The sequence below is a fragment of the Marmota flaviventris genome, chromosome 1, assembly GCF_047511675.1.
Source record: "Marmota flaviventris isolate mMarFla1 chromosome 1, mMarFla1.hap1, whole genome shotgun sequence".
NCBI classification, from domain to species: Eukaryota; Metazoa; Chordata; class Mammalia; order Rodentia; family Sciuridae; genus Marmota; species Marmota flaviventris.
Window position 1 is genome coordinate 196,860,661 of NC_092498.1, and position 27,015 is coordinate 196,887,675.

General features: G+C 44.3%; 1 protein-coding gene across 2 annotated transcripts in view; it reads left to right on the plus strand.

Annotated features, from left to right (window-relative positions):
* Nucleotides 1–25,108, plus strand: part of Acvr2b (activin A receptor type 2B) — a 39,436-nt gene extending 14,328 nt beyond the window's left edge. Inside the window, exons 2-11 of one of the 2 annotated variants that reach the window (XM_027932203.2) lie at nucleotides 9,343–9,550; nucleotides 9,886–9,995; nucleotides 10,156–10,307; nucleotides 10,391–10,534; nucleotides 11,263–11,406; nucleotides 11,727–11,875; nucleotides 13,635–13,749; nucleotides 14,428–14,566; nucleotides 14,652–14,782; nucleotides 15,316–25,108. In XM_027932203.2, the coding sequence (XP_027788004.2) occupies nucleotides 9,343–9,550; nucleotides 9,886–9,995; nucleotides 10,156–10,307; nucleotides 10,391–10,534; nucleotides 11,263–11,406; nucleotides 11,727–11,875; nucleotides 13,635–13,749; nucleotides 14,428–14,566; nucleotides 14,652–14,782; nucleotides 15,316–15,510 (1,487 nt within the window). In that variant the 3' untranslated portion in view covers nucleotides 15,511–25,108. The remainder of the gene's footprint in view (nucleotides 1–9,342; nucleotides 9,551–9,885; nucleotides 9,996–10,155; nucleotides 10,308–10,390; nucleotides 10,535–11,262; nucleotides 11,407–11,726; nucleotides 11,876–13,634; nucleotides 13,750–14,427; nucleotides 14,567–14,651; nucleotides 14,783–15,315) is intronic. The other variant, XM_071599876.1, reaches the window with a different exon arrangement.
* Nucleotides 25,109–27,015: the final 1,907 nt, after the last annotated feature.

Here is a 27,015-nt window from a genome sequence, read left to right on the forward strand (position 1 = left end):
AAAGGCTCTTTTATTAACAAGTGTTTCCTGAAGGAGTATGTTTTTCAGCAAGTACAATGGTCTTAAATAAGGACAGAGATGCAAGGAGGAATGGGTGAGCAGACAAACTGATGAATGTATGGATAAATTTAAAAAATATTGACTATGCTACTGATTGAATGTGTCTCCAGAATTCATGTATTAGAAACTTAGTACCCAGTGCAACAGTGTTAAGTGGTTGAACCTTTAAGAAGTGATTAGGAACAGGACATGGTGTTGCACACCTGTAATAACAGATACTTGGGAGTCTGAGGCAGGAGAATCACAGTTCAAGGCCAACCTTAGCAACTTAGTGAGGCCTTGTCTCAAAATAAAAAACAAAATGGGCCAGGTGCAGTGGTGCATACCTGTAATCCCAGTGGCTTGGGAGACTGAGGGAGGAGGATCACGAGTTCAAAGCTAGCCTCAGTAAAAGTGAGGCGCTAAGCAACTCAGTGAGACCCTGTTTCTAAATAAAATACAAAATAGGGCTGGGGATGTGGCTCAGTGGTTGAGTGCCCCTGAGTTTAATCCCTGGTATCCCCTCCCCCACAAAAAATGGGCTGGGGTATATAGTTCAGTGGTAAAGTGCCTTTGGGATTCAATCCCCAATAACAAAAACAACAACAAAAGGTGATGAAGGAAGTGATTAGGTCATGAGGGGTCTGTCCTTATAAATGAATTAGTGTGGGTTTCCTAAGAGTGGGTTAGTTATCCTAGTAGTGGGTTCCCTGTAAAAGGACACATTTGATCCATTCTATCTCTTGTCCTTCCACCTTTTGCCATGGGATGGCTCAGTGAGAACACATTGCGCAGATATGGACCCTCAACTTTGGACTATCAAGCCTCCAGAACTGTAAGAATAAGTCTCTGTTCTTTATAAATTACCCAGTTTCCATCTGTTATAGCATCAAAAAAAGGTCTGAGATGGTGTATAAAACACAAGTAGTATCTTTTCTTGGGAATTAGGTAAGAAGAAATCAATAACATTAAATACTGAATGCAAGTAATAGATTAAATCTAAATTGAAAATACTTAAAATGGAAATTAAATGTGTAGCTTTCAGACCAGAAGTAACTAAAATATGAACTGTAAGGGCTGGGGGCATAGCTCAATGGTAGATTACTTTCCTAGCATGCATCAGGTACAACCAAGAAATAGAAAAATAAAATTAAAAAAAGAAATATAAAAATATAATCCCATGAGGCTCAATGGTAGAACACTGTGCTATGTATGTGTAGGACCTTGGGTTTGAACCTCAGTACCACAGAAACAAAACAAACAAGAAACATAAATGGAGGTAGCAGTAGAGAAGAAACAAATCTAAACATATGCAGTAGTCATAAATGTAATGGAACTCAGTTCCCTGATTGAATCAGGGAAAGTAAAAATAGGCAGAAATGTGGGTGTTTTGTTTTTATGGTTCTGGGGATTTAACCCAGGGATGTTCTATACCACTGAGCTAAATCCCTAGGCCTTTTTCATTTTTATTTTGAGACAGTCTCTCTCATTTGCCCAGGCTGGCCTTGAACTTGTGATCCTCTGAAGCAGAAAGATTTAAAATAAAAATTGGAAAAGATTGAGAAAATACTAACCACAACAAATGTTAATAGCTATTATAGCATCGAACAAATAGACTTTTTGACAAAGAATATTACAAATGAAGAAAGTTACTATATAGTAAGAAAAGTTTTATTGCCAAGAATATATAAAGATTTTATATTACTTAAAGGAAAAATGACCCAATAGGAAAATGGGAAAGGATATAACAGGTAGTATGCAGAAGGAGAGGTCAGTGATCACAGAAAGATACAGTCAGTATCACAGAAATGTAGATTGAAGCCACATTAACATTTTACACTCTGCCAGGTCACCGAAATTCAGAGTGGATGAGGGTATGACTCAATGTGGACTGTTGGGAACATAAATTGGTATATCCTCTTTCGAGAACAGTTTGACTAGTTAGTGAGTTAAGGATGCTAAGATCCTGTGACCCAGCTATTCCAGCTTGTGTGGATGTACCCTGAGGAAATGCCCACACATGAACCCAAGGGCGGGCTCAGTAATGTTGCTTACATCAACAAACATAAATAACCTAAGAGTTCAACAAGAGAGTGGATGAAAGTAAGGTCACACAAGGGACTGTCACATGGCTTTGGAAATTCGTGCATTTCCGAACTTTGGAGAGGGATCAGTATATAAAGACATGTACTCTAAGAGATGGGCTGAAGTCATTGACAAATGACTTGGGAAGTTACTCAACCTCTTGTGCCTCAGTTTTCTTATCTGTAAAATAATGACTCTAGGTTGTCATAAGGATTAAATATTATTTGAAAAACGCTTAGTATAGTGTCTGAGATGTGGCATGAACTATGCAGTTGATAAATAGATATTAATCTGGATGGTTTAAAAATATATGGACAAGGTTAAAACAGATTTATCTAGGGTTATGATGTTATAGCCCTGGGTTTGATCCCCAGTACTGCAGAAAATGAAAAGAATCCAAATTTATCAAGATTGTGTTTAGTTCTCTTGTGTGAAAGAGTCTTCATCACTCACAATGCTTGTGCACTCTGTGTGTCTGGATATTTATCATGCTCTATCCTTTCCCTTCCCCGTCTCATATAGGTTTTTGGGTCTTTACTCCCTATCCACCTTGACTCTGGTCCTGGTGAGGTGGAGGGGATGATACTGTGTACAGTTTAGAAGCCTCACCTTTAGGTCTCATGGTCCTCCTTGGCTCTTCTAAAGGGACCTGCTAGGTAAAAATGTGGATGTGTAACCTATGTGATTCTGCAATCTGTATTTGGGGTAAAATTGGGAGTTCATAACCAACTTGAATCTAATGCATGAAATATGATATGTCAAGAGCTTTGTAATGTTTTGAACAACCAATAAAAAAAAAAAAAGAAAAAGAAAAATTCAAAAAAAAAAAAAAAAAGGGACCTGCTAGGGTAGCATTTGCTCAGTAAACTTGGGGCCATCTTCCTAGGGACATTGACAGTAGGGGAGAGGCTGCTTCTGCCTCTGGGCAGCCATGGAGGCTGGATACTGGAGGGAGCACTAACTCCCTGAAGTCACCCTTATTAGCTTCTCATGCTTGGAGGCATCTGGGAGAGTGTATCTTGCCCAGCTGGCTGGGGTTGTCCTGAGGTAGGTAGATAGAGTGGTGAGGGGCAGTTGCTCACCTCTTTCAGTGACCATATGGGTGAGGCTGGGTACCTGCTCCCTATCAGGGTGGCTGCTGAGGTGACTCCAGTAGCCAAGAATATAATGGCCTGCTGGGTGCTGGAGTTCACAGATCTTTTTTTTTGCGGGGTGGGGTGGGGGGGGTGGGTACTGGGTATTGAACTCAGGGCTACTTAACCACTGAGCCACATCCCCAGCCCTTTTTTTTTTTTAAATTTAGAGTTAGGGTCTCACTGAGTTGCTTAGTGCCTCACTTTTGCTGAGGCTGGCTTTGAACCTATGGTCCTCCTGTCTCAGTCTCCCAAGCTGCTGGGAATACAGAGTGTGCCACTGTGCCCAACTGGAGTTCATAGTTCTGAGAGATGTTAGTTGACTGGGGATACCCCAAGCCAGAGCTGGGGGAACCCCACAGGAGGCATGGTCATTCCAGTTCTGAGCCACCTTCCCTATTTCCCATTCCTTCCCCCTTCTCTGTTGCACTTTGAGGCCCTCACAGGCTGGACCTTGGTGATATTTCCCTCTGTTTTCCCCAGGGCATAGTGAGATGTGTCCAAAGACCAGTGGACTGAGTTGCTTCAGAGGGGAAGGAGCCTCCCAGTTCTTGTCCTTGAGCGTTGAAACTGATCCCTTGATGTCCCATTACATGGAATGTCAGTTCAGAGCAGAACCTGCATGTTAGCTGATAGTGTGTGTGTGTGTGTGTGTGTGTGTGTGTGTGTGTGTGTGTGGTTTCTGGGACTGAGGTTTTTCCTTCCCTGCCTGCATAGAGGATTTGGTTTGGAGAGCCTAGATTTTTTTTTCTTTTTTCTTTTTAAACTGCCAGGACTTGGGCATAAGGACTGCCTCTTAGGGATAATCAGACTTGAGTTACTTGGTTCCCTTGGAGAGCAGCAATTGAGATGGCTGTGGCTCAGGGATGTAGCAAGTCCTTTGTCCAGGTATCTGGGGGGGATACTCTCTTCAGTACTATAAGACAGCAAATGTGAGGGGCGTTAGTGCCCCGCATCTTGGGAGGACTGCTTCCTCTTCTGCCAGAAGGGGATAGTAGACTAGGGTAGGGAAGCCTCCTGTGCATGAGTGCCCTGGCTCATGAGTGTGGGCAGAAGGCCTTCATCTATTCAAAAGCAGAGGTGTGTGGTTGGAGTATTGCCAGAGGCTATAAATAGCTAAGTGTGTAAAGAAACAGAGCCTGGGAGAGGCCAGGAAGCTTGGAGACCTCTGGATCTCCAGCTGGCAGCAAAGCCTGGGTGTGGGGTGGGAGGGGCATGGAATGTCACTTCAGCTCTGAGAACAAAGCTCTCATGGGTCTAGTATGACTTGATGGGCTGGGGGCTTGAGGGGAATTGGCTGTAAGGGATTATTACAGGCAACAACGAAGGGTATGGCTCTGATACAATGAGTGGAATGCCAGGCCCTTTCTGACCACTCTTGAAATGTGGTCATTTATTTTTTGTGACAACCCTAGGATTTATTATGAACCCCTCTCAAAGAGTAACTGATTCTGTAAAGTGCCCAAGGCACACAGTGGTGAAGTGTCAAAGCAGGATTTAAAGTCTGGCGGCTCAAGGCTGTTATTTTGTTGGATTGCTTGTGGGAGGATCTGGTCATATGGGGCTCAGGTGACATCTTTAAACTTTGGGTCCTTCCTGGAGCTTGATTTGGAGCTCCCAGCCCTTTCCACTTGGGTTCTGCCCATGGTAGTGGCCAGAGGGGTCCTTGCCTGATGATGGCTTGGTGAGAGGAACTGGGCCAGCCTTAGGCCACTCTCTGTTGGTCTCCTTTGTTGGAACTCCTAACACTGAACAGGGAGCTTGTTGTTTGTTGACCAAATTCTTGCTCTAGGAGTGTAGATTAGTGGTAGAACCCTTGCCTAACATGTATGAGGCTCTGGGTTTGATTCTCATTTCTAGCAAGAAAAATAAAAAATGTAGGGGCTTCAGGCTAAAACTATCCTTCTTTCTTGTCCCCTTCTTTTGAAGTCTTGCTCTAGCCACACATCCTACACCCTTCTTTCTTTCCATGTATCCATCCATCCATCTATATGTCTGGAACTGGTTCTAATACTCAAGATGGGCAAGGGTCCTGTTTTCATGTGTCTTGTAGAGGAAGCTGGCATTTCCCCCCCTTTTTATTGATGCGTTATAATTATACATAACAGTGGGATTTGTTATTATATTCATATGTGCATACAATAAAACAGTATAATTTGTTCAATTTTACTCCCCAGTTAGCTCCCCTTTCCCTCTCCTCTTTTCCCCTGATCCCCTTCTTCTTTTCTACTGGTCTCCCTTCTATTTTTTTTTAATTTGTCCTATTTAGATATATATCACATATATATTTTGACACATTGCATTTTTTGCATTTTGACACATTGTACACAAATGAAGCACAACTTCTCATTCCTCTGACTTTATGTGGTGCATAGTCACACCAGTAGTGCAATCATACATATATGTAGGGTAGTAATGTCTGTCTCATTCTATTGTCCTTCCCATCCCCTCAGCCCCACTCCTCCTCTCACTCTCCTCTGCACAATCCAAAGTTCCTTCATTCTTTCTTACCCACCCCCTCTCCACGATGAATAAGCATCCATTTATGAGAAAAAACATTTGGCCTTTGATTTTTTTGGGATTGGCTTATTTCACTTAACATGATGTTCTGTAGTTCTATTCATTTACCTGCAAATGCCATAATTTCATTTTTCTTTGAGGCTGAGTAACATTCCATTGTGTATATATACCACATTTTCTTTATCCATTCATCTGTTGAAGGGCATCTAGGTTGATTCCACCGTTTAGCTATTATGAATTGAGCTGCTATAAACCTTGGTATGTCTGCATCTCTGTAGTATGCTGATTTTCAGTCTTTTGGGTATTAACTGAGGGTGGGATAGCTGGATTAAATGATGGTTCTATTCCACGTTTTCTGACCCAATCTTCAAACTGCTTTCCAGAGTGGTTGCACCAATTTGCAGTCCCACCAGCAATGTATGAGTGTGCCTTTCTCCCCCACATCCTCTCCAACACTTATTATTGTTTGTATTTTTGATAATTGCCATTCTGACTGGAGTGAGATAAAATCTTAGAGTAGTAGTTTTGATTTGCATTTCTCTAATTGCTAGAGATAATGAACATTTTTCCATATGTTTTTTGATCAATTATATTTCTTCTGTGAAGTGTCCGTTCAGTTCCTTAGCCCATTTATTGTTTGGGTTATTTGTTTTTTTTGGTGTTAAGTTTTTTGAGTTCTTTATATATCCTGGAGATTAGTGCTCTGTCTCATGTGTGTGTGGTAAAGATTTCTTCCAATTCTGTAGGTTCTTCACGTTATTGTTTATTTCCTTTGCTAGGAAGAAAACATTTTAGTTTGAATCCACCCCATTTATTGATTCTTAATTTTACTTCTTGTGCTTTAGGAGTCTTGTTAAGGAAGTTAGGTCCTAAGGCGACATGATGAAGATTTGGGCCTGCTTTTTTTTTTTCTATTAGGCGTAGTGTCTGTGTTCTAGTGCCTATTTTGAGTTGATTTTTGTGTAGGGTGAGAGGTACAGGTTTAATTTCATTTTGCTACATACGGATTTCCAGTTTTCCCAGCACCATTTGTTGTCTAGGCCATCTTTTCTCCAATGTATGTTTATGTTGCCTTTGTCTAGTATGAGATAGCTGTATTTATATGGGTTTGTCTCTATGTGGAAGCTGGCATTTGTAATGCAACTGTTGAGCACATTTGTAATATTTTATTTCTTATGCAAGTGTTCATTATGTTAATATTGTTATTTCTTCTTGGGAATTATTTTTGGTTATGTTAAGCATACAGTTTTTGGGTGTCTGAAATAGGCCTTTAAATAAGAACAGGTGATTAACCAAGGGTGGTAAATTAGGTGCTAGAGGAAATATAAGGCCAATGGAAGTAGAGTGTGCCTGGTTTTAGGGGAGAGGCAGGCTGAAATCCTAGGGATAAAGTGGGGAACATCTTACAGCCAGAGGTGGTAATGGGTACTAAGCCTAGAAGCCCAGCACATTCAAGAACCTGGCAGTGAGGTATGGCTGCAGAGAGGGAAGTAGATGAGGGAGTGCATATCTCCTCTGTCTGCAGCCCAACTTGGAGGCTTTCCCGCAAGTCTCAAGTCTTCCCCCGCTAGAATTGCTGTTGTGGAGGCAGTGGGGCCTCAGGTTGGGGAGAGTTGGCATGCACTGTGTGGACTAGGGGCTTTGCATAGCTAAGCTACTGGATGTTGTTGCGAGTGGGCAGGGGCCCTTGTACTTGCTCAGTCTTTGGCTCCTACCTGCATTGGATCCCCTCAGCTTCTCCCCCTACACTATAAGCCTGTATTTGAGGAAGGGTCTGACTGGGGGAAGTCAGTGTACGCCCCTGTGTGAGTACCCATGTAGACCCTGAGGCCCTTTTTTGAGGGCCAGGCTGAGTCCCAGCTGCTTGGCTTGTCACAAGGCCACTTTTTCCTTTTACAAGTGTCAGGGTCTAGGCCACATGGCCTTGGATGGCCAGAGCTATGGTTGGATGTTTTCATTCTAGTTGGGTGATAATTTGAACCTACCTGGATGATTTGGTCCTACCTGGAGCCTTGGAATTTGATGCTTGGCCTTGGCCAGGCCCCCCTGGAAGGACCTTTTATCACTGCAGGGAGGTAGAGCAAGGGTGAGTCTGAGCAGAGTGTGTTCCTCCTTGTGGTAGAGGGGCTCCTCCCTCTACCAGTCAGTATTCTCCTCGATGAATAGGCCTTGGGAATCAAGCCGTGGGCTGTGCTAGAACTCAGGGCACTGCCTTCCCCAGGATCAGGTGGGCTTCCTTCTCCTTGCCTGCCTTTCCTGCTGTCAGTGAAGTCAGGCTGCGCATGGGCTGGCTGGTGGTTTTTTGGGATTGACTTTGGCTCCTTCTCCTCCTATGGTGGGCACAGTTGTCGGGGGAGACTCGGGGAGCCCAGCCAGGGGTGTTGATAGGCACTGCCCCACAGTAGGCTCAAGGAGTGTGGAAAGACTGGTGACTGTTTACTGCTGGTTTCCTCTCAGATATCTTCATGGAGTTCTGGCAGTGAGTCCTTCGTGTGGATGCCTGGTGAAGGGGCCATAGCTGACTACTCCCAGGCAAAATCTCTTTTGCCATCTGCATATTCTTTTCCATCCCAGGGCAAAAGAGTTCATGGGGGAATTGGGAACAAGCTAGGACTGGGTCTGGGGGTCATCTTGTAGGGATAGTAAAGAAGGTGGATTTGGTAAATGTTTGATGCCATGTTTAAAGGAAAGCATTTGAAGGCAGTTGAAGGTTAAAGCAGTTGACCACCTGGGTGGCATTTCTTCCGGAGATAGAAAGAAGTTCAGGAGTGGAATGCCTGCCTGGGGGTCATCATCAGGGGCCAAGCCCAGCTGGGAGATTGATCTGTGTTTACAACTTAGCCACTAGCCAGCTCTTCTCCTGCTAGAGGCACATATCACTGCTGGTGATTCTGGGAGGTTTACCTGTGCAGGCCTCATTATCTTCAGAATTCTGCAGCACCAGGTATGGATGCTGGGTGTAGAAGGGACACTGGAGGGTCCTTGTTCTCTTGTGGAGGACATTCCAGCTCATCTGGGGGCGGAGCACCGTGGTGACCAAGGAGAGAGGGGGCAGTAGGAAGCCGCTTCTCCTTATAGTTCCTCCAGATGTAGTCCTAAAGGTTTGCATCAGTATCTCCTGAGATAGACAGGAAGGTTAAAAATGGAGATCCTGCCCTTATTCCTATTGGATAGATCTGGACTATGCCTGAGAGTGTTTGTTTTTATTAAATACTATAGCCCCACCCCTGCACTTATAGAGATTTTGCACTGGGGCTTTTGAGGGCTTCTTCATTAATCCTGGTACTGCAGGGAAGCAGCCCGCCATCACCCAGCTTCAGGCACTATTAATGCCACCTTTTGTGCCAGTGGCTGGCTGCTTGTCCATCCTGCATGGTATTCGGTTTCCTTCCTTTCCCCCTTGCTTGGGCTTAGGGCAGCTATAGTGGGAAAAGTGAGCTGGGGATGGTGCAGGCTGGCACACAGTAAGCTGAGGTGTTGGATACAGAGGGAGCATGGTGCCCAGTAGAGTGGTTTGGGACAGTAGCCCTGTGGGGCATGCTCAGTGTCTCTTCTCTGGGCACAGGTTCAGGGCGTGGGGAGGCTGAGACACGGGAGTGCATCTACTACAACGCCAACTGGGAGCTGGAACGCACCAATCAGAGTGGCTTGGAGCGCTGTGAGGGTGAGCAAGACAAGAGGCTGCACTGCTACGCCTCCTGGCGCAACAGCTCAGGCACCATCGAGCTCGTCAAGAAGGGCTGCTGGCTGGATGATTTCAACTGCTACGACAGGTACCACAAGGCTTGCCCTTCCTCTACTGAAGCCTGCCTATACTTGCACTTCCCGCTTGGCCCTGTGGCTCTCAGGATAACTGAGCAAGAAAGGGGCTCTTCAGGTGATAAGCAGGCTCCCACGCTCTTCCGCAACCGTGTTTGCCCTGCTCCAGCTCTGAGGAGGGGTTTCAGGGTGTGTTGACTCCTAGTGGTCTCTCCCCAGCTTTGGATGGCTTCACCTGTCCTGCTGATGTTGCCCAGAAGATGCTCTGTTTATAGGGAGGGGTTTGGCTGGGCAGGCCTGGGAGAGTCTTGCATCCCCTGCCTGTGTAAGGAAAGCTCTCTGCTTTCAGGCAGGAGTGTGTGGCCACCGAGGAGAACCCGCAGGTGTACTTCTGCTGCTGCGAAGGCAACTTCTGCAACGAGCGCTTCACCCACTTGCCGGAGGCTGGGGGCCCAGAAGGTGAGGGGCCAGTGGGAAGAGGGCATCTGACCTAGCAGACTTGGGCCTCTCCTTGGCCCAGAGTGCTCAGCTCTGGAGCTGGATGGGGAATGGCTGCAGGGCCCTGTGAAGGTGTGGGAGTGGGCGGGCTATGTGACGCAGGGCTCCGTGTGTCCCCCAGTCACGTACGAGCCACCCCCGACAGCCCCTACCCTGCTCACGGTGCTGGCCTACTCGCTGCTGCCCATTGGGGGCCTCTCCCTCATCGTCCTGCTGGCCTTCTGGATGTATCGGCATCGTAAGCCTCCCTATGGCCATGTGGACATCCACGAGGTAAGACAGTGCAGTCTTGGGGCAGGCGTGAGGAGGGGGCATGAGGCTAGGCCAGAACTGGTTAAGACTTTGCTTTCTGCTAGGACCCTGGGCCTCCACCCCCATCCCCCCTGGTGGGTCTGAAGCCACTGCAGCTGTTGGAGATCAAGGCTCGTGGCCGCTTTGGCTGTGTCTGGAAGGCCCAGCTCATGAATGACTTTGTGGCTGTCAAGATCTTCCCACTCCAGGTGAGTGAGTGGGGGCTCCAAGTCATCTTCCCTCATTGTGGCCTGAGCTGAGACTCTTCTACGCAAGGGCAGTCCAAACCCTGGACACTGGTGGGATGAGTAAGAAATAGCTGCATTGAAGTTGCCATTTACGTTACTCTCAGCTATATGGGGACTGCATTTAGCAGTTAAATTGCATTGAAGAACCAGGGCAGGGCTTTGCTATACCTTGATCTTCTATGGTATATGGGTTTTTGTTCTTTTTTTAAAATTTTTTTTTAGTTGTAGATGGACACAATCTTTGTCTTATTTATTTTTGTATGTGGTGCTGAGGATCCAACCCAGTGCCTCACGCATGTGAGGTGAGCGCTCAGCCACTGAGCTACAGCCCCAGCCCCTGGGTTTGCTGTCATGTTCTGCTCAGCAACTCTGGACACCAGGCCACCCCATGCATTTGCCTAGGACACTTAACAAAGCCTGGCCTGGCGTGCCTTTCACTTGTTGGGTGATGTGGGGCAACTCGCTTCCCATCTCTGGACCCGCAGTGGTTTCATTTTTAAATCATGGCTGATGTTAAGTGATCTAAGAGGTTGCTGCTGGCCTGATGTTGTGTGGCTCAGTCCTGGTCTCCTAGGCCCCTTATGGATGCTGAAACTGAGAGGCTAGTGGGAGGGGGATGGATGAAAGTGCAACCGCCTTGCTGTGGGGTTGTGTGGCTATAGCCTGACTGAGCTGCCTCCATGCTCCAGGACAAGCAGTCGTGGCAGAGTGAAAGGGAGATCTTCAGCACGCCTGGCATGAAGCATGAGAACCTGCTGCAGTTCATTGCTGCTGAGAAACGAGGCTCCAACCTTGAGGTGGAGCTGTGGCTCATCACGGCCTTCCATGACAAGGTGGGCCATGCTGTCAATCTATACGCGATGGAAAGGTTCCCATGAGGTGATTCTGCCATAGGTGTGGACCAGGTTGTCCCTATAAGAGCCTCTGACCCTGAGGTTACATCTATAATAAGCGTAGTGACTTAATGATTACCCCTGGACTTTCTATCCTGGTCTCATTTGCCTTTCCTGTTCATTATAGACTCCCAGGAGAGGAGCCCAACCATTGGCCTTCAAAGACATCTCTCCTAGGGCTGGGCTGGGTTGGGTTGGTTGGGTTGGGTCTTGCCATTCACCTAGAGCCTGTGTCTAAGATTTGTGCTTCCTTGACTTAGGGCTCCCTCACGGATTACCTCAAGGGGAACATCATCACATGGAACGAACTGTGTCATGTGGCAGAAACGATGTCACGAGGCCTTTCGTACCTGCACGAGGATGTACCCTGGTGCCGTGGTGAGGGCCACAAGCCGTCTATTGCCCACAGGTACCTGGGCTAGCAGGTGCTCTCTCTGTGCTTGGCCTGGAACTGGAGAGGGTTGGTGGGTGAGAGGAGGGTGTAAGGTGTGTCTCAATTTTCTATACATGCCTAGTCTCCCTGTGTTGTATTGTAATGACTGGGTACAGAACGAGGCCTTTACCTGTGTCCTTTGGATGGCATGGCCTCCTAAACTGGTTTTCTGGTGCCCTCTAATGGCTATGTGAGGAAGTGCCGACTGCGTTACTTTGAAGAGTTGGCTCAGCAATTCTTGAGCTTTATGGTTAGAACCCTTTAACCCTTAAAAGGAATTTTTGTATATGTGGGGTTTGTCTGTTGATATTTCCTAGAGTAGAGCACACACACTCTTATCTTTTTAGAGTGAGGACATCATCTATCATATAGTCCTTGGAAAACTCTTTTCTATATTTCTGAGAGGAAAAACTTAAAAAGGCAAATGCTAGATAATTAAAGAAAAATTTTGACCTTGAGAGCTCCTGAAACAATTTTGGGAATCTTTTGGGGTCTTTGAACCATACTTTTTGTGGAGGGGAGTATTGGGGATTGAACTCAGGGGCACTTGACCCCTGAGCCACATCCCAAGCCATGTGTTGTATTTTATTTAGAGACAAGGTCTCACTGAGTTGCTTAGTGCCTTACTAAATTGATGAATCTGGCTTTGAACTCATGATCCTCCTGCCTCAGCCTCCCAAGCTGCTAGGAATATAGGATACGCCACTGCACCAGGCCCTTGAACCATACGTTAAGAACCATTTTTAACTTGTCACCATTGTGCTTTACTGAATTGCAGGCAGTAATGCTTGAGAAATACCTGAATGCTTGAGAAATACCAACCTATTGACTCCTCAGTTACCACCTTGTAAGGTAGAAACTGTTTCTTCTCCTTATCTTAAAGGTGAAGGAACAGTAGTGCAGAGAGGTTGAGTGCCTTAGACAAGGTCCCGTATAACTAGTTAGTCTGTCTCCATAACTATGATGGAGGGGAATGAGACTCAGAAGTCCAGGTTTCTAAGCTGAAAGGTCCCTAAGGGTGTTAACAGTAGTGACATAGAGGTTGTGTAGACTTGCCATTTTTGTAGGCCAAAAGGTTGAATGTAGACTCTTGGATATGGTTCCACTTAACAGTAATGCATAGTAAGTTTGCCAGGGGTGGCCCAAAGCATTTTGTTTGCTGCTCACTCAGTTTTATCCTCATAGCAATGCTGGGACAGGTGCTGGGGAAATTGAGGACCAAAGTGGTTCTTATTAAGGAGTGAAAATGAACGCACACTCCAGGACCCTGTTCCACTCTGCCTTTGTGGCCTGTCAGGATCTTTGGCAAGCTAATTTTAAATTCCTGTTTTCACTCACATTCCAAATATTTCTTCCCAGAAAATGTGCATCCCAGGCCAGTGTACCTGTCTCCCAACCTCTCTGAGGATGTGTGGGCTGGCCTTTGATGCTGTGGGGACTGGGACAAGGTCTGACCAGCCATTGGGGTAGGAATTGCTTTGCCAACATTGACAGAAGTCTTTTATCAAAGGCAGTGAGGGATTCCCACACCTGTTTGGGCTCCTGAAGCTGCCTTACCTCTGCACCCAGGCACAGACCCTGCACCCCAGATAGGGTGGGATGATCTAATCTAGGGGCTCTGGGGCACAGACTCAAATATCTTAAGAGCCAAGGTGGGAGTTAGATCATAATGTTCAAGCACAAGGGATGTTGGATCATGATGTTCTACTTCATTGGGGCCCAATTGTCTCCACAGGGATTTTAAAAGCAAGAATGTATTGCTGAAGAGTGACCTCACAGCTGTCCTGGCTGACTTTGGCCTGGCTGTTCGGTTTGAGCCAGGGAAACCTCCAGGGGACACCCATGGGCAGGTAATGAGCCTGGGCCTGGGAAGTGGGGGGGCTGAACCAGGGTGGATACTCTGGGATTGAGCTGACAACTTCTAGGGGCATGACTTTGGAGCTAAGAACTCAGGGAACAGAGCTTGTGTTAGCAGTAAAGAAGCCAAGGCCTGGTGGCTTGTGAAGCTTCCCCAGGCCAGTCAGCTAAGAAACCTAGATTCCCTGTTCAGGTTTTGGCCACTTGTCCTTGTGGTCTCAATCTTTTTTTCCCCCCAGTCATAATTATCAATCAAAAAACAAAATAGAAAAGTATTAAGACTCTAAGCCAAGAACCTAGAAAAAGTAGCCAAAAAATTAAACCTAGCAAATCATCCCATAGCAGTCCATTTTGATCTTAAGTATTCTCTTCTTGCTTTATTTTTGTTTCAAACCTCAGAAAGTACACATCATTGATATAAATGTCTTGTGGTCTTGCTGTTGGAATTTGAAAGCAATTCCATTTTCTACCACTGCTGACTCCAGTGTGTTATATTTTAAAATCATCCGCAGGTACAGTTCATGACCCTGCTGTGAATGCAGTGAGTCAGGGCTTGCTGTCTTTGGTATCCTGCTGTGGTGCACACAGGCTATGGTTTCCGTGCCCTGGCTGAGTGTGCATTTATGCTTGGTTAGTGTCTGGAGACCCTGCACTTTTCTGTTCTCATGCAGGTAGGCACCAGACGGTACATGGCCCCTGAGGTGCTTGAGGGAGCCATCAACTTCCAGCGAGACGCCTTCCTGCGCATTGACATGTATGCTATGGGGCTGGTGCTGTGGGAGCTTGTGTCTCGCTGCAAGGCTGCAGATGGTGAGTGGGATAGCAACTTTGGGCATCCTGAGTTGGGAGCTGAGGGGCCTCCATGTCATCCAACCAGGTTCTCTCTTGCCTTCAGGACCCGTGGATGAGTATATGCTGCCTTTTGAGGAGGAGATTGGCCAGCACCCTTCGCTGGAAGAGCTGCAGGAGGTGGTTGTTCACAAGAAGATGCGACCCACCATTAAGGATCACTGGCTAAAGCACCCGGTGAGGGGTCTGAGTGCAGGGATTCCATGGGGCATAGCAGGAGCCTGAGATCAAGGGAGAATGGGACAAAGAGGAAGCTTGTCCATTTTTTAGATCCTAGAAAGGTGCTCCAGGGACTGTGCGGGGTAAGCTAGAATGATGCCCTCTTCTTGGTTCTCACTATGACTCATATGTTACACTTTGGGCCTTTGTGTTTGGGCTTTGCATAAAATATGATTTAATACCACTGCTCCAAGGTAAGCAGCTGTATCTCCTCTAGGAGGGGTCTGGATCCCTCACCTTCGTAAGCTGAGGAGTAGCAATGTTCTGGGGCTGACGGAAGCCAGTGGGCTCAGGGTAGTGGCTATCAGAAAGGCAAGCATGGTGATTGCTGCAGTTTCCACTAGGCACCTGTTAATTGACCTGCTGGTGTGGTTTGGCCAATAGGCTTTGACTAATCCTTGGGATCATCATCAAGTTTGGTGTCTTCCATGCTTGTCCTTACTTAGAGGTCTTAACAAGGTGTCTTTTCTCATTCTCCCACTGTTGTACAGGGCCTGGCCCAGCTCTGTGTGACCATTGAGGAGTGCTGGGACCATGATGCAGAAGCTCGCCTATCTGCAGGCTGCGTGGAGGAGCGAGTGTCCCTGATCCGGAGGTCGATCAACGGCACTACCTCGGACTGTCTTGTCTCACTGGTGACCTCTGTCACTAATGTGGACCTGCCCCCTAAGGAGTCCAGCATCTAAGCCCAGGACATGAGTGTCTCTCCAGACTCATTGGATCTGAAGAAAAAAGGAAAAAAAAAAGTTGTGTTTTGTTTTGGAAATCCCATAAAACCAACAAACACATAAAATGCAGCTGCTATTTTACCTTGACTTTTTATTATTATTATAATTATTATAATTATTATAATTAATATTATTTTTTGGATTGGATCAGTTTTTACCAGCATATTGCTCTACTGTATTGCAAACAGCGGACACGTCAGCAGGCGTTGAGGTGCTGAGCTGTGAATGCAGAACCAGCGCCATGCTGAAGAGCCTCAGCCACCTCCTGTCCTTTGGGATTCATTTTTCCCATTTTCTCTTTGTTTGTCGTCTCAGAATCTGTGACACAAAGAAACCCATCTCCTGTCTTAGGAAACTTAATGCTGCAAACTCTACTCGAGGAACCTTTGAAGACTGTTACATAAGAACATACCTTCCTCAGAAGAGGCATTTCCTCTCTCCTTGGCCCTCACCCCCTCCTCCCCACCACTTTATTATTTTTTTGTTGTTGTTTCTCCCTTTTTAGGCAGTGAGCTTAAGAAACAGCAGATGTGTCTTTCACGGATTTAACGGGTGTTGTCCTGATCAAGTAAAAACTGGGATGAGGACGAGGAGTTTGGACTGGGGTTGGAAGGGGAGGATGGTGCTAGGGTAGGGTTTGGAACAGAGCTACACTGGACTTGGGCACATTCGGAGCAACATCCTTTTCTGTGGAGGCTACTTCTCAGGTAACCAGGAATTGAGGGCAAGGACCTTGTGGAGGCCGAACATTAAGGGCAAGTGCGGGGTTTGGAGAAAGTCTGAGAGCAGGGGCAGCTCTGACCCACCTGCTGGTCCCACCAGTTTCTTTCTGTTGACCTGGGCTTGGCCTAAGATGAAACATTTTTTCTGCCCCAATTTTAAGATTATGTGGAAGGCAGAAATCATCACAGTTCAGTGAACATTCTTCATGCGATATGATGCTTGTAAGTATCTCTAATGGAGGAAATATTGAAATTGTTTCCTCCTGGGGCAGTTTAGGAAAATGCCCTTAGGGGGCGCCCTGCACAGCTAGGGCAAGAGAATTCCTGGATGGGCCCCACAAAGACGGCCTGTCTCTCTGGGGACCTTGCAAGCCCTGCAGCTCTGGCTCAGCCCCATGTGGTGACATTACTGACCCCATTCTGTGGCTTGTGGACATGGCTTTCTCCAGACCCCTTAAAGTGGTGCATATTCTAAAAAACGTTTTCTATTATGCCATAACCTTGCTCTAATCAGTGAATGTTCCTAATGCTGCTGTTTCAACATTTGAAAATTTTTAATTTATAAAACATGCTAAATTTTTTTTTCAGACAAAACACACATCCACATATACACACATGCTTTGCTATGTGGCTTCCGAGGTTTAAATTTTAAAAAAAGTAAAAGAATTAAAACTTCACGACCACAGACCACCTCAAACCAGAAATACCTCAGAATTTTCTACTTGTGTAAGTTTTATTATATATTTTGTTAGTTGTGTTGTCTTGTAGTAAGTATATTTTAATGTAAGTTGACTTTTATGACAAGGATGTTTAAAAGAAATAGAGGAAAAAGAAAAAAAGTTTGTCTTCTAGGGAGTACTACCATTTTTGTTTGATAAAGCCCCCTTGTAAATAATTGTCATCGAGTATAGGTTGGCTGGCTGGGCTGAGTCTGGGCGTTCATCACTATTGTTGGTGAAGGCTCCTCCTGGTTTCCTTAGATCATTTTATTTTAAAACAGTGTGTCTCTTAATCTCAAGAGTAGGCGAGTTGGCAGGTGATGGAGAGAGGTTGACCTGGGTAGACTGAAGAGGGCTGCTACCTCCTGGGTTATTTGGAAGGTCAGATGTTTCCCATAACTTGATTAGTTGATGTTCAGAATAACCTATGACCCCACTTTAACTTGTAAAACTGTGACCCTTATACCCACATGAGGTAATTTTACCTGAGATTTAATTCCTTCAGTAGATGAGCAGTAGTAATACTGGAGGGGATTAATAGCACCAGTGGCCACACACTATGCCCTGAGGGCAGTTGCCAGAGCTGCTTGTCTGGGGTAGAGGGTGTGGGAGTCTGAGTGTGATGGACCAGCTCACACTTGGGTGCCTGCTCCACTCAGTTGCTGTGTGTGGCATCTGGGCCTTCTGCTTGTGGGTGTCCTTTTCTCTGAGTGGGTACGGGATGCTGTCGGAGGCCAATTTACTTCCCTGTCCAAGCTCAGTTTTTGCTTCATGGGTCAAAATGTGGATTGGCCAAGTGGTCACTGGGACAGATGGTTTTCTTTTTGTTTTGGTAAGCTATGTCTTTTTTTTTTTTCCTGTTTTATTTTGTGCTGTGGTAATTTTTTTCCCTTGGAATAATTTTTAACAGCAAACAGGCCTTACAGCAGTTGCTTTTCTTTTCCACTTATTTCTTTAAGAAGCTTTAAAATATTTATTGAAAAGTGCCATATCTACTTTTTTTAGCTTTTTCCTCAGGCAGTGGGGGCATCTCCACTTTTCACCCTCAGAAGAAACAAATAAACCACTAATGTAGCTAATTCACTGCAGGAATAATCAGATCACTAATTCTACCCAGTGCCAAACACTAAACCCCAACTTCCCTGTTTGGTTTTTCATTTCCTCTGGGTGGTTGGTTTTCTTTTGTGCACTGGCTTAATTCTTTTGGTCTGGCCAAAGGAGCGTTGAGCCCTGGCTCTGTGGGACCTTCTGGTTGGGGTGCAGAACAGGAGGGCAGGCATACCTTTTCTCTGAGTGGCTTTTCTTTGCTGACCCCTCACCCAGGCCCTGCAGTGGCCCTGTGGGGCCTTGACATCAGAATGGAGTGTAAGGAGTGGTATCTGTTTGGTGTGGCTGGGAACAGGGAGAGTTTGGGGGTTTGTGCAGTTCTCAGGGCTTCAGACTGCCCCCACTACTACCCCTACTCTGTGCTGCAAGGTGCTTCCTTTAGCTCCAGGTGGCACATTTGGTTGCTACTGGCTGGAAGGTGGGTGATTTCTATCCACCACCTTCTGGGAGCTTGGGTGGGCCTTTTGCCACTGGGTAAAGGTTTCATTTGCTGCTATCACGTGCTCTGTGAGTTGGGAGACTCCTAGAGTCCTGATATGCATCTGTGATGGTGGTGATTGGATCACAGGGCCTCTGCCTGTGTTTCTGTCCACAGATTTCATGTAACATCCACTTTTGGGGCATCCAGAGAACTGCTATTTTTATTTTACTTTTTTGCTCCAAGCTTTGTGGAAGACTTGTAAATAAGGCCTGGTCTCATTGTCCCTGCCCATGAGAGGCACTGTCCCAGCCCTGTAGGTTTACAGGGGGCCAAATCAGGGAAGAGAAGTAGCCAAGGATCCTTGCTCTTTCCTTTCCAGTGTTCTGTCATCTAAGCAGCCCCTGGCTTTGGGGATGGGCTTCCATAGATAATGTCCTGGTTGAAAACCCCTGTAATAACTGGGATTTTATCCTTAGCTAGAGATCCGGAAATGAACCAGAGAAGGAGGAAGCAAGTAAAGACAGAGGCCACTGTGTCACAGTGTCCTACAGAGGGTCCTCAGTGATAGGGTGAGCAGGGGAGTCCATGGACATATCATCAGAGCATACTGGGCTGGCATGAGCTGGATTTTCTCCTGGGACCATTGGTCCTTAGCAGGAGGGAACAAGAACTGCAGATGGGGTGTTCTGGGGAGAAAGGGGAAAATCTGGCTACAAGGCAAAGTGGTGCCAGCTGCTTGAGTCTGAATTTATCCTGTCCCCAGTTGGGGCCATTTGTGCAGAATAAGAAGCACATTGCCTAACCTTGAATATCATCTTCTGCTCACATATTCTGAGCAAAGGGAAGGGGTTATCCTCTCCAGGCTACCAAACTTGCCTCAAGACGCTAGGTCAGCACTCCTGACATGCTTGATGCTTTAGGAAGCATAGCACTCGATCCTGTAGTTCTGCTTTACGGCCTTTCTTTCCATTTGATCACATTAATATTCTCTCTGTCCTGCTAACTATGCCCTGGGCTTGGGCTATATGTGGTTTTTTTCCTTGGGAACCTGATCTGTGTATTGAATGTTCTTCATGTGCTCTGTGTGTCTCAGAAAAGCCTGTCATGTGGCCCCTATGGTCGAGCCACAAAGGCAGGGAAATGATAGTCCCATCCAAAATGGGAGGACTAGGTGGCCCTCTTACAAATAGAATTTTACCTTTTTTAGTATGTAAAGTTCCTAGTACCTACTGGTAATAATGAGGATTTGCTGTTGTTGTTTGTTTGTTTGCTTGTTTTTTGCTAAGTAATATAGTAAGCATATGAGTTTTTAGGATTGGAACTAGAAGTTAAATAATCATTATTCTCAAGAACTTGGCTCACTAGAAACTTAACTAAATTGGAAAGGTGTCCAGTAGTTCAGTTTGATTTTGTCTTTATTGCAGCCTGTTGGGTTTTCAGTGGTGTACTTTTGGACAGATGACTAGGCCTGGTACACATTTCAGGGGCATTAGACCACACCTTTTCAAGAAGTGCAGTACATCTATTATTTACATGGTAGGGGAGCATCCAGAAAGGGGACAATATGGACTTTCCTTCACACTTGGGTGACATGACTTCTTCTTGATCAATGGCTGTTTGCAAAAGCTAAACTGATAAAATACTCGGCAGCTAATGTGTTCAGCCTAGTAATAAGGAATTTAAGACTTGATCAATATGTTTTAGGCCCAGTAATTCACTTGATGAACTGTGTTATTTTCTCAGTCTATATTTTAAACATTTAATGCATTCAGGGTTATATTCATAGTTCTTTAAGTAAGATTCCAGGTAGTTGATTTGTAACCAGCAGTCTACCTATGAATGTATCCCAAACCTTTAGAAGGCTTGGAATAGTTTTTTTAGATAATAACTTAGTTTTGTAGGAAAAAAGAAATTGAAGTTTAAAATACCCTTAATCCAGTTGATCCAATCACATTTTTTAAGACAGTAAGTTCAAAAGGCCTAGCAGCTGTCAACAAAAGTCCAAGTTATTTAGTGGGATATTTTGAATGTGCACGTTTCACACCTGTTTGGGGGTCCACTATAAACTTGGTTTGGACAAGAATTTGAATGTAAAGTATTTACCACTGTTTAAGTTTTTATCAAGTTTTAACATTTTCATGACGGTATCTTCCAGGTATGAATGAAGCAAGACTTCAGTTGTGGTACTCCATGTATATCCTGTAGTGCCAAAACAGTGATACTTTATTTGCTCCTATGGCAGCTTGTAGAGATAACTGAAGTGGTTTTTCCTTAAGAATTAAAATGCATATTCTCTAAACACCTGAGTGGGTGATGGGCTCTGCGCTGACCTTTTTTCCTCTGGGGCAGTATCTTCTGATAGTCTAGAGTTTAGGCAGTCACAGGACACTAAAGAAACATACATGTAGCTGTATGGATGTATGCAGTATGTTATTTAAAGGAGGGCTATTTTGGATGCCTACAGAAGTGTGACATTCGTTTGCAAAGTTTATGTTGTTGAGCTCACAGTTAAGAAAATTGTGACCCATTAGTCAGTTGGCTTACCCCCTCGCCCCCAGTCAGTGATGATGGGTCTTTTTGAATGAATGAGTTGTGTCTTGAGTTCTGGGAACTTCCACTGTTGGGTTGGGTATGGACCCATTCCCTGACTCTCCTAATCATGTTTGCATCAGTACTGTTAGATAGCATTGTAAATAAAAGAATAGGTTATCTAATAGAGACATAACACTTGAAATTTTACTTCAAAAAAATCTATAGCTCTACATATATATTTAGTTATATCACCTGACAGATTTCTTCTACACAGTGTGGAGATTGTTTTATACCACAGATTATTTTTATAAAGTCTAGTGAGTTTGAATAAGAATGCTTTTGTAATCAGAGCTACTGAGCTTTACCTTTCAGGATAAATGTACACTGGAGCATGAGGGGTGTGAATTTTTACTTAGCACTCACACAGATTCTTGTATACACTGGCAGCCTAGAGTCAATTTATGATTCTCCTGGCCAAAATTCCCACTTGTGGCTGTGAAGGACAGATGCTTCAGCTAGGCTCCTTACAGACCTGAAGGAGGGGGGGCCTGCAGTGTGTTTGACATTTATGCTTCCTCCTGAGATTTCTGAACAGAGGGTTCTGAAGTTAAACATTCGGTTGTAAGCTCCTGACACAAAATATAGTTGTGTTGAGGGTATTTGGGGAATGGAAATTTTATGGGGCACAGATGGGCAGGATGCACAAGAAAAAGATTTAGGCTACAAAAACTTTAAAATGGGGATTTATTGGTTTGAGTTCCACTAAACTGAATTACCTAGGACTAAATTATTGAGTTGAATAATTCTTGGATATGGTCAGAATTGGGTAGGGCATGTGGACATAGTGATTAGACTAAATGAAGAGCTACCGGCATATCTTGTCCCCGGTGGTCAGGGCCTTTGGAGATTAGAGTGAGTGGTTGGCTCACTGCTTTAATCTGTTGAATCAGCCAGGAGCCTACTGAGGAAACTAGAAACCCAGTAATAGCAGGGCATCTTTCACATGTCCACAGAGGTTTTTTCCACTTTCCCCACAAAGGTCAGCATCACTGCCATCAAGTGGAAGGGGGTTTCATTTTAACCTTTTTAATTTTGGGTAGAGAGTGGATGGTTATTTGAGTGCAACTTTTGATGGGGATCTAGGGAAACTGAATAATTAAGCTAAATCCTAGTGTTCATAATGGCTAGCTTTGAGGCCCAGGTAAAGGCCTGACCCCCACACTCTGCCTACTGGCTTCGGGCCATGGCTTCCAGAGGTACACTGGAGGTAGTTGATGTGTCATTTAAAGCCAGCTGTGCTTTCTGTTCCTTCTGGTTTAGAGTGTAGTTTACACTTCACCCTTTTATACTTACAACAAATGTAGTTCCAGCAGATCCAGTAGCACTACAGGAACTAACCCGCACTCCTTTCTCTGTTCCCATAAAAGGACATTTCTCTGCTCTCCAGCCACCTGTCTTGGAATGTAATTTTGTTGTGCCTTTGTTTTTGTCACCCTCCTCCTCCAAAAGCAACTGCTGTAAGCTTTTTTCTACTTGTCTTTTCTATCCCCAAATCCCTTGCCTTTTTCCTTTTTCCCAGCTCTAATTTCTGGATGCACTTGTGTGATCCAGGTCTTTTAAGAACCAGTTACCTCAGACCTCATGTTGAATGGTGTCACCATCTGGGTCCTCTTGATACTGCAGACTTAACATACACACGCAGGAACCCTGCTGAGTGTGGGCACTTAAACTTGTTTTAGTGAAACAAGGACTGAGAAGGGCTTCTGGTGATTTCATCCTGGCTGTGGTGGGGTTGGTCTGGAGTGTCATCTGAAGGTGCTTCCTGCGCTCCTCTGCATTCTGCCGTTTTCAGTATTCTTGTGTGTCTGATTAAGTGAAGCAACTTAACTGGCTGGTCTTGCATGCAAACTAGTTCCAAAGATGAGCTCTTTGTAACACATTTCCAGTCTCTAAAAGCTCACATGTAGAACATTCCTTTAAATGGCAGGATAAAAACCCACCATCCACCACAGTGCATTTTTGGGAAGATGTCTGTAGCATATGTTGCTGTGAAATTAGGCCTTGTTGGGATATGGCTGTTTGTCATTATGATGTATTTTAAATAAATAAATAAATAAATATATATATATTTTTAAAGAGCCTTTTTTACCAGTTCAAGAAGCTTAATTAACCAGCAGTCACCACATCTGAATTTTGTCTTCTGGGGCATAGATGGCAGACCAAGATTAAAAGTGGTAACTCAGTGATGCCATCTGCCTGCCTGGGCTGTCCTGCTGCCCTGCTGACCATGGGACACCAAGGTCATTGTGTTCCCAGTGGGTCCAGGCTCAGCCCTCTGAGTGTTTGATTTTTGCCCCTTTCAGTGGACTGTTGACTTCAGTCCCTGCAAGTGCTTTAGCCCAAGTGGGGTTTTCTCAGAGCACTGCCATGAGTTAAGTGTATGTTTAGCCAAATAATTTCTCGGTAAGGGAAAAATGCAGTCATCCAAATTTTACAACAATGACAGAGATGCGAGTAGGAAAGATTAGGCAACATCTGAGTTTTAATTTGAAAAGTGTCCAAGTCATTGTAAGGCCATCTAGGAGCGAATGATTCATTAGAGATTCTTTGGGAGACCCCATCTGAAATACTAAGACCACCAGTGAGGGGAACAAGTGTTAAAATGCCAGCGGCTTTTCCCTCTCATTTTTTTTTTGAGAATTCTGTAAAAATGCAAAGAAAATTGAGTGGTACTTTAGAGTTGAAGGAGAGAGTTACCGCAGATTAGAAACATATTTCTAGATTTCATTTCCATGCCACAAATCCACATGATGCCATTTTTCAACTGTACAGAAGAATCTGCTTTTGAATCTGACATAATTGTAATGGTAATGTCAAAGGCCAAATTTTCACTTGTTAATACTTTCCCACATTTGTCCTTGAATCTAAATAACTTTATACAGTACTATAAATTTAACTTACATTGAGTTTGATGTCAATTCTTGTGAAAAGAGCTTTCTGCATATAATAGACATACAGTTAAAGAACACAGCAGAGTACAAAGTTTTCAGGAACAGTTTTGGAACCAACAGAAAATGTCACCTTTTATTTACCATCTTATATATCAGTTTTACCAGCTACTTCTGAATTTGTACATTATTTGTAAGGAAAAGGAGGAATACCCTAAGACTTGTCTAACCTAGTGGAGAATGTGTGTGTTGGGCTTAGGATGGTAGCTAAGTCTTATTGAGCTGTGTTATCTAACTTGTATATACAAATTGTAATTAAAAGTTTGGATTCACCTGTTTCTCACAGTTTAAAACGACAAGTAATCACAAACTCTGGAATTGTGACTAGTGTATGATTTAAGACTGTAGAAGCAAGGAAGCTCTTTCAAGTGCTAAAACTAAAAACTTATAGTTTTTGGCTCAAATTCAATAAGTACTGTTTGTATACCAGGATATGTGAGATGTAAATGTAGTAGGTCACTTTTCACCCTTGTAGCTATACAATAAAAATTTTGTAGAACAGAAATAGCTTGTACTACTGAATTAACAAAAGTTATACTAAAGTATCATGTTTTAAAATATATATATATATATACAGAGTTAAGCTTGTTGCTGTTACCCTGTCTGGATTTGAAAAGTGTGCTGATTTTTATATATATATATATATACATACATACATACATATATATATTACACACACACACACACACACACACACACACACACACCCCTAAAATGGCCTGAAGCAGACATCCATGTAATTACAGTTGTGAAATGAAAACATTTTGGAAAGAACATTGTATCATAGTTCATTCATTTGCAGTGGATCTTTGTTCCTTTTTACTGTGGTACTTTTAGAAATGAGTGTCAAGTTTGAAATTAGATCTGCTAAATTGGGGTTTTGCTGCTTTAACTCTGCACTGGGTCCTCAAATAAACCGATGTGAATGTAGTTTTTTCCCCCCTGTGTGAAGCAGCAGCCACACCCCAACAGAATAGGAGGAAAAATCTAGAACTATTTCAAGTTTTATCTTTTTGTATATGAAAATAAAATAATAATAATAATAAACACTTTGTTGTCTCTTTTAATCATGGGGCAGGGGATTGAAATTTCTTTTCACGGGAATTAGAAAAAAAAAATAATGGCATTCCCCTGCTTACAGGACTGGTGCCTGTAAGTGTGCCTGTGAGTTCTGCTTGATTCACATGCTGTTGTTGGTGGCTGCAGACCTAGTCTGTGGTGGGGCTGGAGCCAAGCACAGTTCTTCATTTCTGTAATTTAGAAGTCCAGGGCCTACTTAGGAACACTGCAGGCTTCTCATAAATGAACTGATCTGGGACTCTGGGTAAGTTCCTGCAGAGCAGGGGTGTGTTTTCCAGATCATCAAGATCCCACCCTCCCACCCATTCCTATACTTTGCAAATGACCCTGAGCAATATTTTTATAAGTGGAACAGAGAAGCCTTGAAGGAAAGTTGTATTCAGAACTTCCAGAATACAAGTCCTGCCATTGCCAAACTTGGCTAAGTACCCCAGTCACTAGCGAGCTACTTAAAAAAAAAAAAAAAAAAAGGCATGAGCCCCTAGATCTGAATCAGTAAACCAAATCTCGTGTTTTGGAGATCCTAACTTAAGTCTCACTAAACTGAAACATGGTTGGTTCCTTGGTAATAAAATAATTATGGCCTCTACAACCTAACCAAGAAAACAGGAAAGCCTCAAAGTACCTGCTTTCTGCAATAAAAATGTATTTTGCAGGGCTCAAAGTGCAGAAAAGACCCTTTGAATCTTTCCAGTGGGCTTAATGTCCCCCTTTTAATTTGTCTTTTATTAGGATTAAGCAACCTGCATGATAACTTCTGGAGGGATTTTTGATCAAGGGGCTTTTTATTTAGGGACCGCTTGTAAATCTTTGGCTCTTTCTGTTCTTTCAAATTTAGAAAGCTCACCTTTTGTTAGCGATTGCCCCTGAGGAGCTGGAGAATGAATGACAGGAAGGCAAAAGGCTGACATTTTTGATAAAGGATTCTGGGGGTAGAAAAGCTGAAAGGCTGAACCTCAGGGCCCATCTGATCATATATTTCCTTCAGCAAAGGAAACCTTCCCCAAAAGATATTTTACATAGGAGGTGGTTTATAAAAACAGGTTTGTCTGAGAGCAAGTATGGGAGGGCTCAGGCCATTTGGTCTCAAGCACACCTAAGGAGCACTTAGGGTTCCTCCATTTCCATCAACACTTTAAAAACTGGCATAGTCCCCTCATTTTATAGGTGAGCAAACTGGCTCAGAGAAAGTTTGACTACCCAATGTCAAGTAGCCCAACCAATTCCTCTTGGGGTCAAAGTATGGATTTACCATTTCTTCCAAGTGCAGGATCTGGATGAGGAAAATGATCTACCATTATGTCTTTCTAGAATTTAGCACAGTGCCCAGCATTTAGTGAAGGCCTTGAAAAATGATTCTAAAGTGACTGTATTTAATAACATTCTGGTAGAAGCTGCCAAAATAGCCTTGAAATCTACAGATAGTAGTATTTGGTTGAATTTTCAGGATTCTTGGTTGCAAGTGACGGAAACCACTAGGCAAAAAGGGGCTCCAATAGAAGATCCTAGGGGAAAAAGCTAAGCCTTGGGAAAGGCAGGTTGGGCTTCAGGAAAGCCAACGACACAGCATTGTAGACCTTACCTGTGTCTCAGCATTTCTTCCATTATTGCTCAGTATGGGACCAGATACATCTGTTCATTTGTCTTCTTGGCAGAAAACAATGCTGCAGACTGGTAGTTTGAGTCACAGCTTTGTTGCCTGATCCAAAGTCCCTAGAAATGACTCTAGTTGACCTAACTTTTACACAATCAGAGCCAGAGACCCACAGGATTATATAATATGACTTCAGAAGAGGTACTGCTAGGGAGGGGCAGCCTCCTGTTTGAGACTGGCAAAAACAGCCTGTACTACAGTTAAGTGATCATCACTGAGA